General features: G+C 34.3%; 1 protein-coding gene across 5 annotated transcripts in view; it reads left to right on the top strand.

The window, feature by feature from the left end:
• The window catches only part of LOC107743854 (protein kinase C zeta type-like), a 105,416-nt gene that overhangs the window by 72,727 nt on the left and 16,407 nt on the right, over positions 1–16,282 (top strand). For 4 of the 5 annotated variants that reach the window (XM_016557291.1, XM_016557293.1, XM_016557295.1 and 1 more), the window contains 8 exons: positions 2,526–2,534; positions 2,818–2,915; positions 3,965–4,051; positions 6,354–6,489; positions 6,606–6,693; positions 6,936–7,055; positions 9,577–9,656; positions 10,501–10,590. In XM_016557291.1, the coding sequence (XP_016412777.1) occupies positions 2,526–2,534; positions 2,818–2,915; positions 3,965–4,051; positions 6,354–6,489; positions 6,606–6,693; positions 6,936–7,055; positions 9,577–9,656; positions 10,501–10,590 (708 nt within the window). The remainder of the gene's footprint in view (positions 1–2,525; positions 2,535–2,817; positions 2,916–3,964; positions 4,052–6,353; positions 6,490–6,605; positions 6,694–6,935; positions 7,056–9,576; positions 9,657–10,500; positions 10,591–16,282) is intronic. The other variant, XM_016557294.1, reaches the window with a different exon arrangement.

Here is a 16,282-nt window from a genome sequence, read left to right on the forward strand (position 1 = left end):
GTACATTTTGTGCACTCACCATTCACACTCATTAAGGTTTAATGAACCTAAAAATGTAATGATGCATTCAGTTTGGCATTTTATGCAACAAATTGCAGTTTGACATGCTGTATTTAATCAATAAGGTACAAGAAGAAATTGTATTTATTTTTTCCCCCTTTGTGGACACTGTGCAATGATATACACCATAACTATTGGTCAAAAAATTTTTTGCATCATAACTGGTACTATAGCGTTTATTTGAACTTGGCTGGATTGCTGTATTGACTTGTCAGCATCTAGGACTGGAGCTATCCATTTTATAGTTCATCTACAATTATTTTAGACAACACTTTTTTTTGTCTGATTATAATATGCAATTATTCACCTCATATGCATCGAGAGAGAGATTTGGGCTTGAATAAACTGCAGACTATTAAAGTGGTTAAAAATTAAAATGTTGGAAAACTTATAAGAAATGCTGACTAGTCACAGCACCTAAAATATACACTATCCCTTTATAGATTCATATTAATTTTAGCTTTAAATCCTGATGATGGTAAAACATTAATGAATTAATGAATGCCCATGTTATTTGACTACTACAGTCAGGTTTATTATAGTTAACTAAAACTAAAAATAACCATAAAAACATTTTAGTTTTTTTGAAGAGATGATGCTGACCCCTGCGAGGACCCCAGATGACGCCAACTTGAATCAATATGCACAGCTGCCAAATGTTCTCTATATTGTAATCATTATGATCACACTTGTAATAATCGCTTTAATGAGTTTCTGCCTGAAATTAAATTAATGTTAGCTAACTGTATGATTCTATTACCTTGAACTGTTCATTTGTGAAATGAACATTACTTGGACATATTCACTTCTGATAACAGATCACTCTAAGGTCATGTCCACACGTACACGGGAATTTTTATAAAGTTCTTTATAAAAGAGAGTTCTTCCTTCCATTTAAAAAAAAATCTCTGTCCACATGAAATCGCAAACGCATGCTATGAAGCACTGTCAAGAGCATGCCAAACCAACAGGTGGCAATATAATCTCAACCGTAAAGCCATGTTGGCCAATCAGAAGCCTGAAAAAGTTTCCAGTAGGTGGAGATAACAGCGCAGGCGCCGACGTCACAAGCCAAAAACGCCAGTTTCGCTGTCTGCACGACAACACTGCAACCGGGGTTTTTGAAAATCTTCACCCTGGCAGGAGTTTTCGAAAATGTTCGGTTTCAGTGACCTGGTACTGCATTTGCGTGTGGACGAACGACCAAACCGTGTTGAAAAAGCTGCGGTTTTGAAAATAACCGCGTTCGTGTGGACAGGGCCTAAATTGTAATGTAGACACATGCATTTTCTGTAAAGCTGCTTTGAAACAATGTGTATTGTGAAAAGCGCTATACAAATACATTTGAATTGAATTGAATTGAAAAAAAATAAACATTAAATAAAACAAAATAAAATATAAAAAAAATTTAACATTTTATTTCAATTAATTTATTATTTAGTTTAACTTGATGTACTACAATAACTAAAACTAAAATGAAATTAAAAATAAAAATATATAAACAATTTAAAATAATTACAAATTACAAAACAAAAATACTAAAACCTTAACTAAGATAAAATGAAACTGGATAATATAAAAGTAAAAACTAATTCTAATTAAAAATCTAATAATATCTCAACAATAGTAAAATGAAACATTCTATTTTATTACAAATACTGGAAACATATTATGTTATGGAAGAGAGAAAATAATATATATATATATATATATATATATATAAATCATCATCTGTTTCTCTTCATGTCCTTATGCTGAGACTGCTTTGCTGTAATTTGCTTTCCACTCATCCAGGAAATTAAATTGCTCTGATTTTGGAAATCAGGCTTTGTGTGTGTGTGGGTCAGGTTTTGCCTGCACCGTGGAGTTGAATGTCCCATGAGGAAAACAACTCCGTAAACATGCTAATTAAAATCTAAAAATCCATAAAGGTTTCTGTAAGTGTCAAGTTTAAGGTCAGACGACAGAAAACATCATTAGCTGGGTTTAAAATCAATATTCGCCAAAGGAAAGTTCCAGACATGACAGAAAAACAAACGTGTTTGTTTGGGCTCAGATCTCTCATTTCACCCTCAGCCTACAAAAAGATGTGCACTTTTCGTCATTTTTCAGCTTTAGTTGTTGGGTAACCGACGTTCTCTTGAATTCTTTGATCTGATTATAAGTGTTGCTTAATGTTAAAGTGTTGACAGAAGAAAAATACTTGACTTTATCAACACATCTCTGGGCCATATCTTCACACCCAGAGACATTCTCAATACAGATGTTTTGTAACATCCTGTCTGGACGGTTTTGTGAAATTAAAGTGTAAGCTTGCTTCTGACAAAAAAAAAAAAGAGGGTTAGGGGTTTATTTGAAAGATACTGTAAATTCTATACATTTATTGACTGATCTTGTGATTTATTTACATGTCTGTTTCTCTTTTCTCTGTTTCTTTCTGCACTGTACATGTCTTTGTAAAGAAGAAGAGAAAGGTGCTTTTCTTATTTAAAACATTTTTAATTCCGAGATTTGACTCCCCAAAGTGACAGCATGCAATAGTTCCAAGTGTTTTCCGCTGTTAAACGATCAATAGATCAGGTTTTTCTAAAAAATCACAGGCTTGTTTTTTTCTTTGTCCTACAATAGTCCCCCAATAGAGGCGGTGAGACATCATGTCCTCTACTCAAGTTCTTAGAAAGCAGTGACACATCTTGCTGTCATGATCCTTTGCAGTTCTTTATTCATAAGTCATACATCTCTCTTTTTTTGATGTAGGACATTGACTGGGTCCAGACAGAGAAACACGTCTTTGAACAAGCATCAACCAATCCATTCTTAGTGGGACTTCACTCTTGCTTTCAGACAGAGAGCCGGTAAGAGGAGAATGTATTTCATTTTTCAAACCACTTTTCAGTTGTACACTCAAAATAAGAAACCTTCGCCACAAGAAAACATTACAACCATGAAAGTCTGATTTTGCTGAAACTCTAGCTCTTCATATGCACAATATCACTATTTTCTGCTGTTTTTCATTACCCGAGACCTTGTCAGTACTTAAAGGGACAGTTCACCTAAAAATTACCCTATTATTTACTCACACTCAAGCCATCCTAGGTGTATATGACTTTATTCTTTCAGATGAATATAATCAGAGTTATATTTAAAAATGTCCTGGGTCTTCCAAGTTTTATAATGGCAGTGACTGGGGGTCGAGATTTTGAAGTCAAGTCAAGTCAAGTCAAGTTTATTTGTACAGCGCTTTTCACGATACAAATCATTGCAAAGCAACTTTATAGCAAATTAAGTTTCTACAATATTTAGTGGTAGCTTATCAGTGGTGACTGTCAATTAATGTACATATGGCAGAAATGTACGGAAAAATCAATTTAAGACGTAATAAAACAGAGCAAAATAAAGTGCATCCATCCATCAAAAAAAGTACTGGGGGGTTAATAAAGGCCTTCTGAAGTAATTCAGTGCGTTTGTGTAAGAAAAATATCCATATTTAAAACTGGAACGCCACTCTCTCATGTATATGTGTACGACGGTACATCAGTGGTCGCCAACCCGTCGATCGCGATCGACTGGTAGATCTTTATCAATGTCCCAGTAGATCCCGGAAAAAACTGTAAAATAAGTACAAAAATGCATTACATTTATGGGGTTATATTAATGTATCACTGAAGGGAACTGTCTTGAGAAAAGTTTTGATGGCAATGGCATTTTCTTCTCCGTATAAAGCGCAGTTGGTGACCACTGCGGTACATACACACGGGGCATCTGCGTCGATGCTTGATGGAGCGTGTGTCTGAAGCTTGGTGCAGACGCGACCATCATAGTGACAACAGCCAATCACATTAATTTCTGGTGTTGTATGAAACAAAACACAAACTTAATGAATGTTCTCCTGCTCTCTGTTCAGGCTGTTTTTAGTGATCGAGTATGTGAACGGAGGAGATCTCATGTTCCATATGCAGAGGCAGCGGAAGCTTCCAGAGGAACATGCCAGGTACGTGCAAAAATAAAAAAAAAATAAACATAAAATATTTATTTGATATTTTTAATATAGAGGGTAATTAAGTTTAGGCATAATTTTATGTGAGATAGGTTAGATTACTGCGTAAATGAATGGATAGATTAAATGTGTGAATGAAGGAGAAAAGGAACAAAGAGAAGTTGTTTTTAGGTCAAAAATTGATATTTGGTCAAAAAATACAATACTATTGTGAATTCTGTTTACAATTTAATATATTTAAAATGTATTTTATTCCAGTGATGGCAAAGCTGGAATTTCAGCAGCCATTACTCCAGTCTTCAGTGTCACATGATCATTCAGAAATCATTCTAATATGCTGATTTTGCTGCTCGAGAAACATTTTTTTTTTTATTATTTATTATTTATTTTATCAATGTTGAAAACAGTTGTGCTGTTTATTATTTTTTATAAAAACAGTGATGTAGTTTTTTCAGGGTTCTTTAATGAATAGAAAGTATTGAAAAGCATGTATTTGAAATACACATCTTTTGTAACATAAAATGTTCACTGCCACTTTTTGTCAATTTAACGGAATAAAAAAATAAAAGTATACAATTCTTTCAAAAAAGGTAGTGTATAATTTTCAGTTTTTTGTATGACTCTCTTTTCGTAAAATTAAAATATTTTCTTAAATTTTATAAAATAAATCAGAGTTGTAACTGTGCACAAGTTTTAAGCCTTATTTAAAGCTCATGACATTTGCTCTGCCAGCATCGCAGACGTCAGTCTTCAAAAAACATGACTCATCTGTGTAGTTTTATTAACTTGAAATTGTCCATCGTAATGTTTAAACCAAACCCAGGCCTTTGGTTTGAATGCAGATCTCATACGTTTCTGTTAGGCTATATTATTCTGTCTATGAGGCATGCCGGTCTGTTAGATGATGAATCCTGTTACAGTGACTGATCAGAGCGCTGCTGTAATGCCCCCTTTCACACGTCTGATAAACTGAGATCAAACACGGGCTAATTAGGTGAGTCAAGCACACCCCGACAAGCCCTATCAATATGCGTTCTGCACACCACACATATGCAAATGCACATGCTAATTACGGGTAATGAGCCTAAATATTCATGAGTTGCTCCTAAAGGTCTCATGAGCCCTTGCTGCACACCGACATGAGGTGAACACTGCCAGACGTGAAACCTGATCGGAAATGTCATGGCTCATTTTTCCTACTTTGAACACCTTCTTTCTTTTTATCTTTGTTTTTTCTAACTTTAGACAGGCAAACACTGACAGTTAGAAGCACAGTACCCGCTTGGGGAATTCTGGAAAAATTATTTATATATACAGTATGTTTATCTAATGTTCTGTGTTGATTTCACATATTGTGTATAATGACTTTTCAGCATATTGACAATTGCTTGGTTTCCTTGTTTGCGGCACTGTGCCATTGTGAAATATCATTGGTGGACACAGTTAAAGGAACATTTTCCAACTCCCCTAGAGTTAAACAGTTGAGTTTTACTGTTTTCGAATCCATTCAGCAGCAGGCGCAATGATATTACGCAGCGCCTGAAAATAGTCCCAGCAACTTCGTTTTGGGTGTGTTTGTCACGCCATTCCACAGTTTTTGCTAATGCACAATGCTAATTTCAACTAATTGCTTGTAGCTGGACACTTGTCACATCGCTATTGGTTAGGTCAGGTTATTATACAGTAACTGTTATACAGTTAAATGCTTAATTCTGATTGGTTGATGCATGGTTTCAGGTGTCTTGAGATAAACTTTTTTTTTTTTTATTCTGTAAGCATATACATTATTAAACTGATCAAAAGTGACATTAAAGACATTTATAATGTTATAAAATATTTTCAAATATTATTTTGAACTTTCTATTTATCAAAGAATCTTGAAAAAGTTTTTTATTGCAATTTCCACAAAAACATAAAGCAGCACAACTGTTTTTTTAACATTAAACATTTCTTGAGCACCAAATCAGCAAATTAGAATGATTTCTGAAGGATCATGTGACACTGAAGAGTGGAGTAACGGCTGCTGTTAATTCAGCTTTGACATCACTAGAATAAATTGAAATATATTAAAATATGAAACAGTTGTTTCACAATATTACAATGTTCTGCTGTATTTTTTAATCAAATAAATAGAGGCCTGGTGTTATTTCATAAACATTAAAAAAAATCCTAAATGTTTGAATGGTAGTGTTTGCGTGCTAAATTTGTAATTCAACAATTCATCTACAATTATTCCTCATCTGTATGTTTTAATAATGAGTCTTACCCACAACTACTTTTTTTGTGTTTCTTGCAGATTTTATGCTGCTGAAGTTTGCATCGCTCTTAATTTTCTGCACGAGAAGGGCATTATTTACCGGGATTTAAAACTGGACAATGTACTATTGGACCAGGATGGCCATATCAAAATTACAGACTATGGCATGTGCAAGGTAAAACCTAATGCTAATCGCTAAGCGCTTAGCTCTGTTATAGAAATAGGGAAGTGAATATCTCTGATTTGGTAAAAACATGCTGTAAACACAGGGTAATTTTTTAATTGCTTCAGGAGGGAATCAGACCAGGTGACACCACCAGCACATTCTGTGGGACGCCCAACTACATCGCCCCTGAGATCCTGAGGGGAGAAGATTACGGTATCAGTACTGCATAATCCTGAGTAACACAGAGCCCAGTGTTTAATATAGTTATGTTTTAGTAATTAAAATAAAACCAATAAAAACTAATTAAAACAACAAATATTAATTAAAAATAACATGCATTTTATTTTATTTTATTGTATTTTTTAAGAACTGTTGAGTGAATCACACTGATAAAGATTGAACTCACTCTTTTTCTGCATCTTTTTTCTTGCTCTCTCTCTCTCTCTCTCTCTCAGGCTTCAGCGTAGACTGGTGGGCCCTGGGCGTGCTTATGTTTGAAATGATGGCAGGCCGATCTCCATTCGACATCATCACTGACAATCCTGATATGAACACAGAGGAATACCTCTTCCAGGGTGAGTTCTTGTGAATTCGACTTAAACTATGTTGATATATATATATATATATATATATATATTTATTCCATTTAACCTTGTGATGGCATATCACTTATCAAAAGTATTATTTTGACAAAATTATGATAATTAAAAAATTGTTCTTGACACAATTTTATTAACAGTGTATTTTGACTAAAATTGCTTAATTTCAAATCTTTTTTCATCTCTTGACTAAATCCTGTCAAGAATTATTGCGATTAAAAAAACTAACCTAATTTAGTTTTACATGAATATTTTTCACCCCTCACTTTTCAAAGTGTCACTTTTCAGTTTTATCTCTAATTTGTTGGTTAAAGGTTAAAAACATGAAAAAAATGAAGAAAAAAAACTAACTCTAGCTTTATAATCTTTTTGTATTATATCTGTTTTCTTTTTATTTATTATACAATTAACAAAAGCAAAAAAGACCTCTTACACTAGCTTGCTCTATTCTTTTTCTATTCTATCTGTTTTCTTTTTATTTACTATATTATTTAAAAAACCCTTGCTATGTGTACTGCATTAAGCTAACTGAGACTTGTTATAGCACTTGTATATCATTGCTCTTTTGTTGATTTTGATTGCTTCCATTGTCCTCATTTGTAAGTCGCTTTGGATAAAAGCGTCTGCTAAATGACTAAATGTAACTGTAAATCTAAATGACTAAATTAATGAAATTTGCTATCAGTCTTTCTGTGCAGTCATACAAATTTGATTTCATTAAAACTTGTGTGACTGAACTGAAAGACAGTATATGTGTTGAACATGACTTAATTAGGAGAATGTTTATCTTTATATATTTAATGAAAGCATACAGTTCATTTTAAATAATTAGAACATGCCTGCATCATAATTATTTAAAAGGAATCAAACGTTTCCTTTATATGAAAATTATTCATGGTTTTATTCGACTATTCAAGGTTTTAAAGCAGTGACTTTATCACATAGATATGTGCTCTTATTTGAGGTACAGTGGGTTAATATGACCTGTTGTGGGTGTATCGCTCTTGATATGGTGTATGATATTCGATTTTATGATCTAGACTGGTTATGGTCCAGTTAATTTTATTACTGTTCACACACGTTTCTTATACGCATTTATTTGATCAAAAGTACAGTAATGTAGTAATATTGTAAAAATATCATTACAATTTATAATAAATGTTTTGTTTATTTTCTTTTTTTATTATTTTTATTTTAAAATGCAATTTATTCATGTGATGGCAAAGCTGAATTGTCAGCAGCCATTACTCCAGTATTCAGTCACAGGATCCTTCAGAAATCATTCTAATATGCTGATTTGATGCTCAAGTATCATTTCTCATTATTATTGGTGTTAAAAACAGTTGTGCTGCTTACACATTTTTTTGTGAAAACAATGATAATTTTTTAAGGATTCTTTGATAAATAGAAGTTCAAAAAATTGCTTGTAACATAATACATTGCCTTACTGTCACTTTTGATCAATTTAATGCATCTTTGCTGAATAAAAGTATTAATTTATTTAGAAAAAAAAAACTATTTTGAACAGTATTGTAGATTTGTAGTATTGTGTAGTATATATGTATTTAAGGTTGTGAGCCCTTCCTGCTGGCATTTTTTTAGTCATTCCTTTATGAGACATTCTTTCATCCCCCTTTCCTCACCTCCCGTCCATCTCTAGAGCAGAGACTGTGTGGTCATCTGCTTCCCTGTCTGTTCTCTGGTGCTCCAGCCGAGAGGGCAGCATGCTCCTGGATCACTCTCATCCATACAGACACACACGACATGAACCTGGATCTCTCTCCACAACCGGAACTCCGTTCCCCCCATCCAAACCTCAGTTCGTCCATATGCTGCAGCGCCATCCCGGTCCAACCTCCCCCCGGCCCTACATGGCCTCCCCCTGCCGGCGCTCCGCCGCCCACCCAGGAGCAGGGCAGATGCTGCCACCGCCGAGCCAACACTTCAGCCGCTTTCGGGCCGCCGTCCAAACCGCGTCACAGCAGCAGGGCAGAGCCCCAGCAAGACCTAAATCCCTTTAGCTTTTCATTCGAAAAAGAAAACAAACAGGGGGATGTGGCATTCAGAGAGGGGAAAGATAAATGCTCGTCTGCACTCCATCTTTGAGAGAGATGAAATTTAACAGGCTTTACTTCTGGACGGTTGCCCGAGATACGCAGCTGTAAAAGAAATCCAAAAATGCAGGGATGAGACGTATTAAAAAGACAATTTTTTTTACTTTTTGTGGTGTGTTTAAATCCACTTAACACCGCAACAGAATTTTATGAATTTACAGAAATAAACACGGAGCGGGGAGGAATCTTTTGAGTGTTTGATTGAATACTGAAGGGTTTATTCAGGCGTCTGTAGTGTGTGGGTGTACGAGCGAGAGATTTTGTGCGTGTGGGTTAAAGCCTGTCTCTCTCTAACACCGCCGCACAACACGATGGCCATACTCTGCAAGAATGACTCATACTCTTTTATCTTCCGTCTTCCTTTTTTCCCCTTTCTCTATTAGTAATTTTGGAGAAGCCGATACGGATTCCCAGGTCATTGTCTGTTAAGGCTGCGAGTGTGCTGAAAGGCTTTCTGAACAAGGTGAGAACAAAGTGTATGTGGTATGTGAAGGAACACTGTAGAGTGCGATACAGCTGTCATGTTTTTGCAAAACACAAGGAGACAAACAGTATTAATACAGTATTATATATTTTTTTATAAGCAAACCCAGACTGATTCAATTACATCATACATAATTCTTTACTTAATGAGTAGTTTATTCTTTTTCCTCTGAAACCTTGATCACTGTTGCGCTCCATTACACAAAAAAAGATGGATGAGAAACAAATATGCTCTGAGGGAGGAAAAAATGTCATAATTCATGCACAATGCACACTGGTTTATGAATGAGGGTCTTAAATCTACAAGAATGTGCACACAGTTTGCCTCTGACTGAACAAATATATGTGCTATAATAAGGAGGGTCATCATCCTCCAGATGAAACCGATATCTTGAGGGTGTGCATGTTTCTTTTCGTGTGCCCGTGTGCATGTCGGCTTGATTAAATCTGTGAATAATGAAGCGTTTTCCTTTAATCATCGAGACGAATTGGATTTATTGAAGCTCTGGTGTTCTTCAAATTCAACAGCAGCCTGTAATCAGTGTTATCAGCCCTCTTAGCCTCTACCTGATTCATTGGGATTAAATGAGTGTAGATCTGCTCAGCGAGTCGCTCCCAGACCCCTGAATCCTCATCTAACGTCTCAGAGCACAAGATAACGTCAACAACATACACAATAGTGAATGCGTTTTGGTTAAACTCCCTAATTTCTCTTGAAATAAAGAGTACATGAATTGAAGAAGTTTTATGTTTTCGAAGTTCTCTACAGCAGATCTGGCTTTTGTTAGGTGTGTTGTTATTAATAGGGTGTGTGTTCTCTTCAGGACCCGAAAGAGAGGCTGGGATGCCAAGTTCAGACCGGATTCACAGACATCAAATCTCATACGTTCTTCAGAAGCATAGACTGGGACCAGGTAGGCAAACATGGTTTTTGACAAACATGTCACTTTTTAATATATGGAGACCAAGAAGGTCTATAACACAACCCTGAATCTTGAAAAAAAAAAATTCTGCTAATCTGCAAAAAAAAAAATAAAAAAAATAATATTACCTTATTATTTAAATATCAATAAAATCTTTCCATCACATACAGTTTTTTCAGAAAATAAGAATAAAGATTTTTCAAATTATATATGTATCAGCTGTAATGCACCTATCAAAATAACAAAAGCAGTCAAATGTCAAAAGTTTTGGTTTTCATAACAATTATAAGTATTCAAAATGTCTTCAGAATCAATCATACATGTGAAAATCGGTTGTGAATTAAACAAGTGGTCTGGCTCAAAGGAGATAGGAATCATGTTTTTGTGGCAGTTTTTCTGGTGATTAAAGGGGTCATATTATGTTGCTAAAAAGAACATTATTTTGTGTATTTGGTGTAATGAAATGTGTTTATGTGGTTTAAAGTTAAAAAAACACATTATTTTCCACATACTGTACATTATTGTTTCTCCTCTATGAAACGCGTTGATTTTTACAAAGCTCATCGGTCTGAAAAAGCGAGGTGTGCTCTGATTGGCCAGCTATCCAGTGCATTGTGATTGGCCGAATACCTCAAGCCTGAGACGGAAATTTTATGCCCCTCACATACTGTTGATGCCGTGTCCGGCCGGAGCGACGAGACATAAACATTAAAACCCATCACAAACGAGGCATTTGTTGCATCCAATGGGGACATAATTACTGATTATAATAACTTAAAGAGAGAATGATGAAAATGGGAATGAGTTTAGTAAATGGACTCGTGGTCAGGTTGTAATTTATAGTCTCACACAGAATCTGCACCTTTTGAATTCCGAAGAGAAATTTGGAGATTTCCATAGAATTTACACTTGTATCATTCACAGAAGTACCATGTTCTTTAAACATTGAGGTAAAAAATTTTTTTTATCATTTATTTATTTTTTTATTAACATGATATTAAAATTGCTCCAGTTTCTTAATGTATGTGCATGTTATTCCAAAGAGAAAAAAATGCTTGCCTTTGTAATATTCCAATACCTGGTTCCATTCTGCTCTGTAACTCCCACTTTTCAAGATTGAGTCCGTTTCTAATGGATAAAATCTAGTTCTGCCTATATTTTTCTCAGAAATGTCAGGTTACAGAAGTACAATGGGAACAACACTGTTTCATGTTGATTTCGAAGTTGTTGAGGCTGCAAATTAGGGGATTTGGGGATTTTGACCCACCTAAACAAGGCTTGAATACGGTGACCGAGAAGTGCAAAGCAAATCACAATTCTGAAAACAAAATAACAAATTACAAACGCAAATGCAAGTCTAAAAAACAAAATAACAATTCAGAAAGCACAACAACAATTCAGAAAACATTATAACATACTTGAACCCTTGAATATGTCTCAACAGGGGTTTCAAGTAGTTCAGATGCCACAAAAGTTGATAAAACAAAAACACTTTTATCACTTTATTATAGATTATAGTTTATTTTTAGATTATAGATCACAAATGTTTCACAAAATCTTTAGTCTTTGTTTAGAAAAATCTTTAACATTGGCCTGAAATGGAAATGAACCATATCTATTTTCTAAATGCAGATTATTGATGAATGATCCAACGATTTATCCATGTACTGTATTTGATTCATTTTTTTTACTTCTAATTTTTACCTTTCTACATTTTTTTCTTTTCGATAATTTGTTCTATTCGGACATACAATACAATATGAAAGAAAAGATATGTCGCTTCTGTTACATCGTGACTTTAAGATAGTTGACATCTTCAAAATCAGTACTGAGAGCATGCAGATTCAAAACTGCAGAGACAGCAAATTAGCTTCTTTTTTTTTTTTTCACGATATCATCTCAAACTTGCCTCAGAGGCTCTGTACTTTTACTGTACATCTTCACATAACTGAGTCCTCAGCCAGGCGCTCAGCTGTGATCTGTCGCGTTTTATTAGCTGTAATTGCGGTTAGCGTTGGTTGGTTGTGTCCACCGTGTATTTCCTGATGTGCATTCAGAAGGTCAGCATCGTGGAAAGGAAATTACATGCTCTAGAGTTCTGTCACTAACGCACCATGCTTCAGCTGCTGGATGAGTTTGGACACACAGACTCTCTCTCTCTCTCACACACACACACACACACATGTAGCTGCTGTATATGTGGAATCAACCCCCTGAGCTCCTCTAATGAATGAGGTTGTGCTACACTTGTTGTTAATTGCTCATGAATGAATGAAGACATTGATTTGATGCTCAACTGAAATCACGTAGCCTGTCTAAACTATTATTGCTATGTTTCAAGTGAATATTTTCGCTGCAGCTCTTCTATAAGAGTTTCTTTGCAGCATGATATTTCTTTCAGCTTGACCTTTTCAGTATAAGCTATAATTGCCATTTCAAAAATATTTATTTTGATGATTGATCGTACACGTGTGTCTGGCACCTGCCTGTGATGAGTGATCATTTGTCTTTCAGCTTTACCAGATGTCAAGGAAGTTTCTTTAACATAGCAATACACATATATGGGTGTTTCTTTAACTATACTTTAAAAACAAACAAACAAACAAAACATACACACGCAGTTTGTCCACTAACAATGTTCTGCAGTATATATACGTATATCACAGGAAAATTTATGTCAGTTTAGATATTCTTTGTCTGAACCTACAAATTTCAAGTTATGTATTTTATTTACCTTCTGTGGTGGAAATCACTTTTTTATTTTAGTAAAATAGCTAATTAATTTGTCTTGCTAAGGATATTTTTAATAGCTAGCATTTTATGTATCCTACATCAAATGATAGTCTTTTACATTTTATTTGCACAATTTTACAAAATCACAGCATGACTGGATATGACAAGCAATAAAATATTCTAGATCTTAATTTTTCTTTACATATCATTTCATATTTCATATCAAGTATGCTTAACTAACACTGTTGTCTTCTTGGTAACCAAGGACAGTTGACAGCAGTAATTACAATCCTAATTTGTGTAAAAATTTATATTTTTACAGATTTACAAATCACAATATTTATTAAAATATTTATACTTAAAGTTCAGTCATTATTATTACTCATTTTATTAAATAATTTAGGTATATAGTTTATTTACAATATTTCTTTCAGCTTGACCTTTTCAGTATAAGCTATAATTGCCATTTCAAAAATATTTATTTTGATGATTGATCGTACACGTGTGTCTGGCACCTGCCTGTGATGAGTGATCATTTGTCTTTCAGCTTTACCAGATGTCAAGGAAGTTTCTTTAACATAGCAATACTTATATAAATCATTCATTGTTATAGCTCAGTTTATTAAGTAATTTAGATATATAGTTTATTTAAATTTGTTGTCTTCTTGGTAACCAAGGACAGTTGACAGCAGTAATTACAATCCTAATTTGTGTAAAAATTTATATTTTTACAGATTTACAAATCACAATATTTATTAAAATATTTATACACTTATATAAATCATTCATTGTTATAACTCAGTTTATTAAGTAATTTAGATATATAGTTTATTTAAATTTGTCAATTATTAACAAAGTTTGAGTTTAACTATTAATGTTATTGTTTAAAGAATATAGTAATATATGTATGATTTTCATGTTTTAGAATGAAAAGATTGTTAACACTTTATATTAAGATTAATTTTATATTTATTATAAATATAAAACTATATTTTTTATGTACTTTTTTTTTTTTTTTTTTTTTTTTTTACAAAAAAGTTATTTAGCTACTTTTCAAAGGATAAATGAAAGTTTCCAAGATCGTTTTAATGTGACCTTTGTAAGTTCAAATCTTTCAGTTTCAATAAAAATATGGTGACATAAAAGTGCCTGTCATTGAAGAATCACCCAAATACTAGCTTGTGTTGTGAATATTTTGAAAATGTTACAGCAGAAAGGAAGAACGTGGAAATAGGAAGAACAGAAAAAAAGCCACTGAGTGAAGACTAGTGCAATGAGAGAAGCTTCAGTGTTCCTTTAGGGACTGTGATTTAGACAGTGAGAGACAGAGGGGGTGAAAGAGTGGGAGAGCGAGGCTGATTTTGACAGTGTGAGGCAGATTGCAAAAGATAGAGTGAGAACGGCTTGAATGAGGAGCGGGAAATGATTTTAGACAGCGAGAGACAAAGTGGGAGAGAGTGAGAAAAGGAGAGAGAGATGAATGAGAAGAGTGAGGTGCACTGAGACGGTGAGAGACGAAGTGATAGAGAGCGAGCTGAATGAGAAAGCAGGGGGTAGACTGAGCAAGTGGGAGAGAGACAGAATGGTACGGCTGGTGTAAAAGCTTCTCTCCGCTCAGACAGATCCTCTTCACACCGTCTGCAGTGTAGGCCCTGGAGGGGAGATGTAGCACAACTCTCACTCTCTGTGACGGCAGTATGTAAAGACAGATTTAGCAGGGGGGGCTGCACAGGAAGTCCACATCTGAGACCAGTCTTAAGACACAAGAGCCTAGTTTTGGACCTGGTACATGTAGATCCTCAAGTGGGTAGAAATTGGTAACAATGTTCTCTCTAATTTTTATTCTGATTTTGAACTTGGAATCACTTTCGGCACTTTCGGCAGTATAATGGGGTCCAAAAGTCTTTTTTTGCCTTTTGGCAAGCCAGTTTGAAAGTGTAGAAAGTGTAGAATTAAATAAACAAAGGTTTACATTTTGTAAAAACAGAAACAATTTGATATATTAAAATGTTTTAAAAGAAACGTTATGATACAATGAATGAGAAAGATTTCAGATTATTATACAAAAAATATCATTTGTGATTAAAAATGTTTGAAATTAGAAAAATGTTACATGTTCTCAGATTTTTGGACTTGCAAACACTATTTTGTCAAAAAACACAGCTGCATTGGAATGCTTTTTGTAACCAGATGTTGTAGTTACAACATCTACCAATCTGGCTAACTGGACTTTGCTAACCAACTGAATTGTGAGCACTTGAAAACACTCCACTCAGACATCATAAGTCAAGTTTAGAACTGATCTGGAGTCAGTCTCACTCCTCACAGTGGGAATCAGAGGGTCCTCAGCTCACGTCCACATGCACAGTACAAGCTTGCGCATGTGTCTTAATCAAGTGGAAAAAAGGAAATACTAAAGATGTCATGGGCTATTTGAGATCGCGTGAGAGCATGATTAACATACTTTACGCCTCATAGACTCTGGATCAGTGTGTGGGTAATGGAGCAATTGTGATTATATAAGCAGAGAATTACTGCATCTTCTTTGTGGATCCTCTGTGATTGTTTGTTTACACACTTTTTCTTACACACAGAATTGTCTATACACTATATATATAAATAAAATAAATGTATGCATTTAGCAGACGCTTTTATCCAAAGCGACTTACAGTGCATTCAGGCTATACATTTTTTGCCACACACACACACACACAGTATTATTAATTTCCTCCACTTTTACTTTTAGACTACCTTACTGTTTTTAAAAACACTAATAGTATTAAAACACTTAAAAAGCTTAAGAAAATTGCCACATAATTTTTTTTTTTTTAAGAATTTACATTATAATTCATAAATTCAATGTAATGCATAAAGTCATAAATTATGGATAAATTCACTTGTAGCATTGCAAAAAAAAATAAAAAAAAAATAAAATATATATATATATATA

This window comes from Sinocyclocheilus rhinocerous, unplaced genomic scaffold (assembly GCF_001515625.1).
Source record: "Sinocyclocheilus rhinocerous isolate Xijiao unplaced genomic scaffold, SAMN03320098_v1.1 scaffold377, whole genome shotgun sequence".
Taxonomy (NCBI): domain Eukaryota; kingdom Metazoa; phylum Chordata; class Actinopteri; order Cypriniformes; family Cyprinidae; genus Sinocyclocheilus; species Sinocyclocheilus rhinocerous.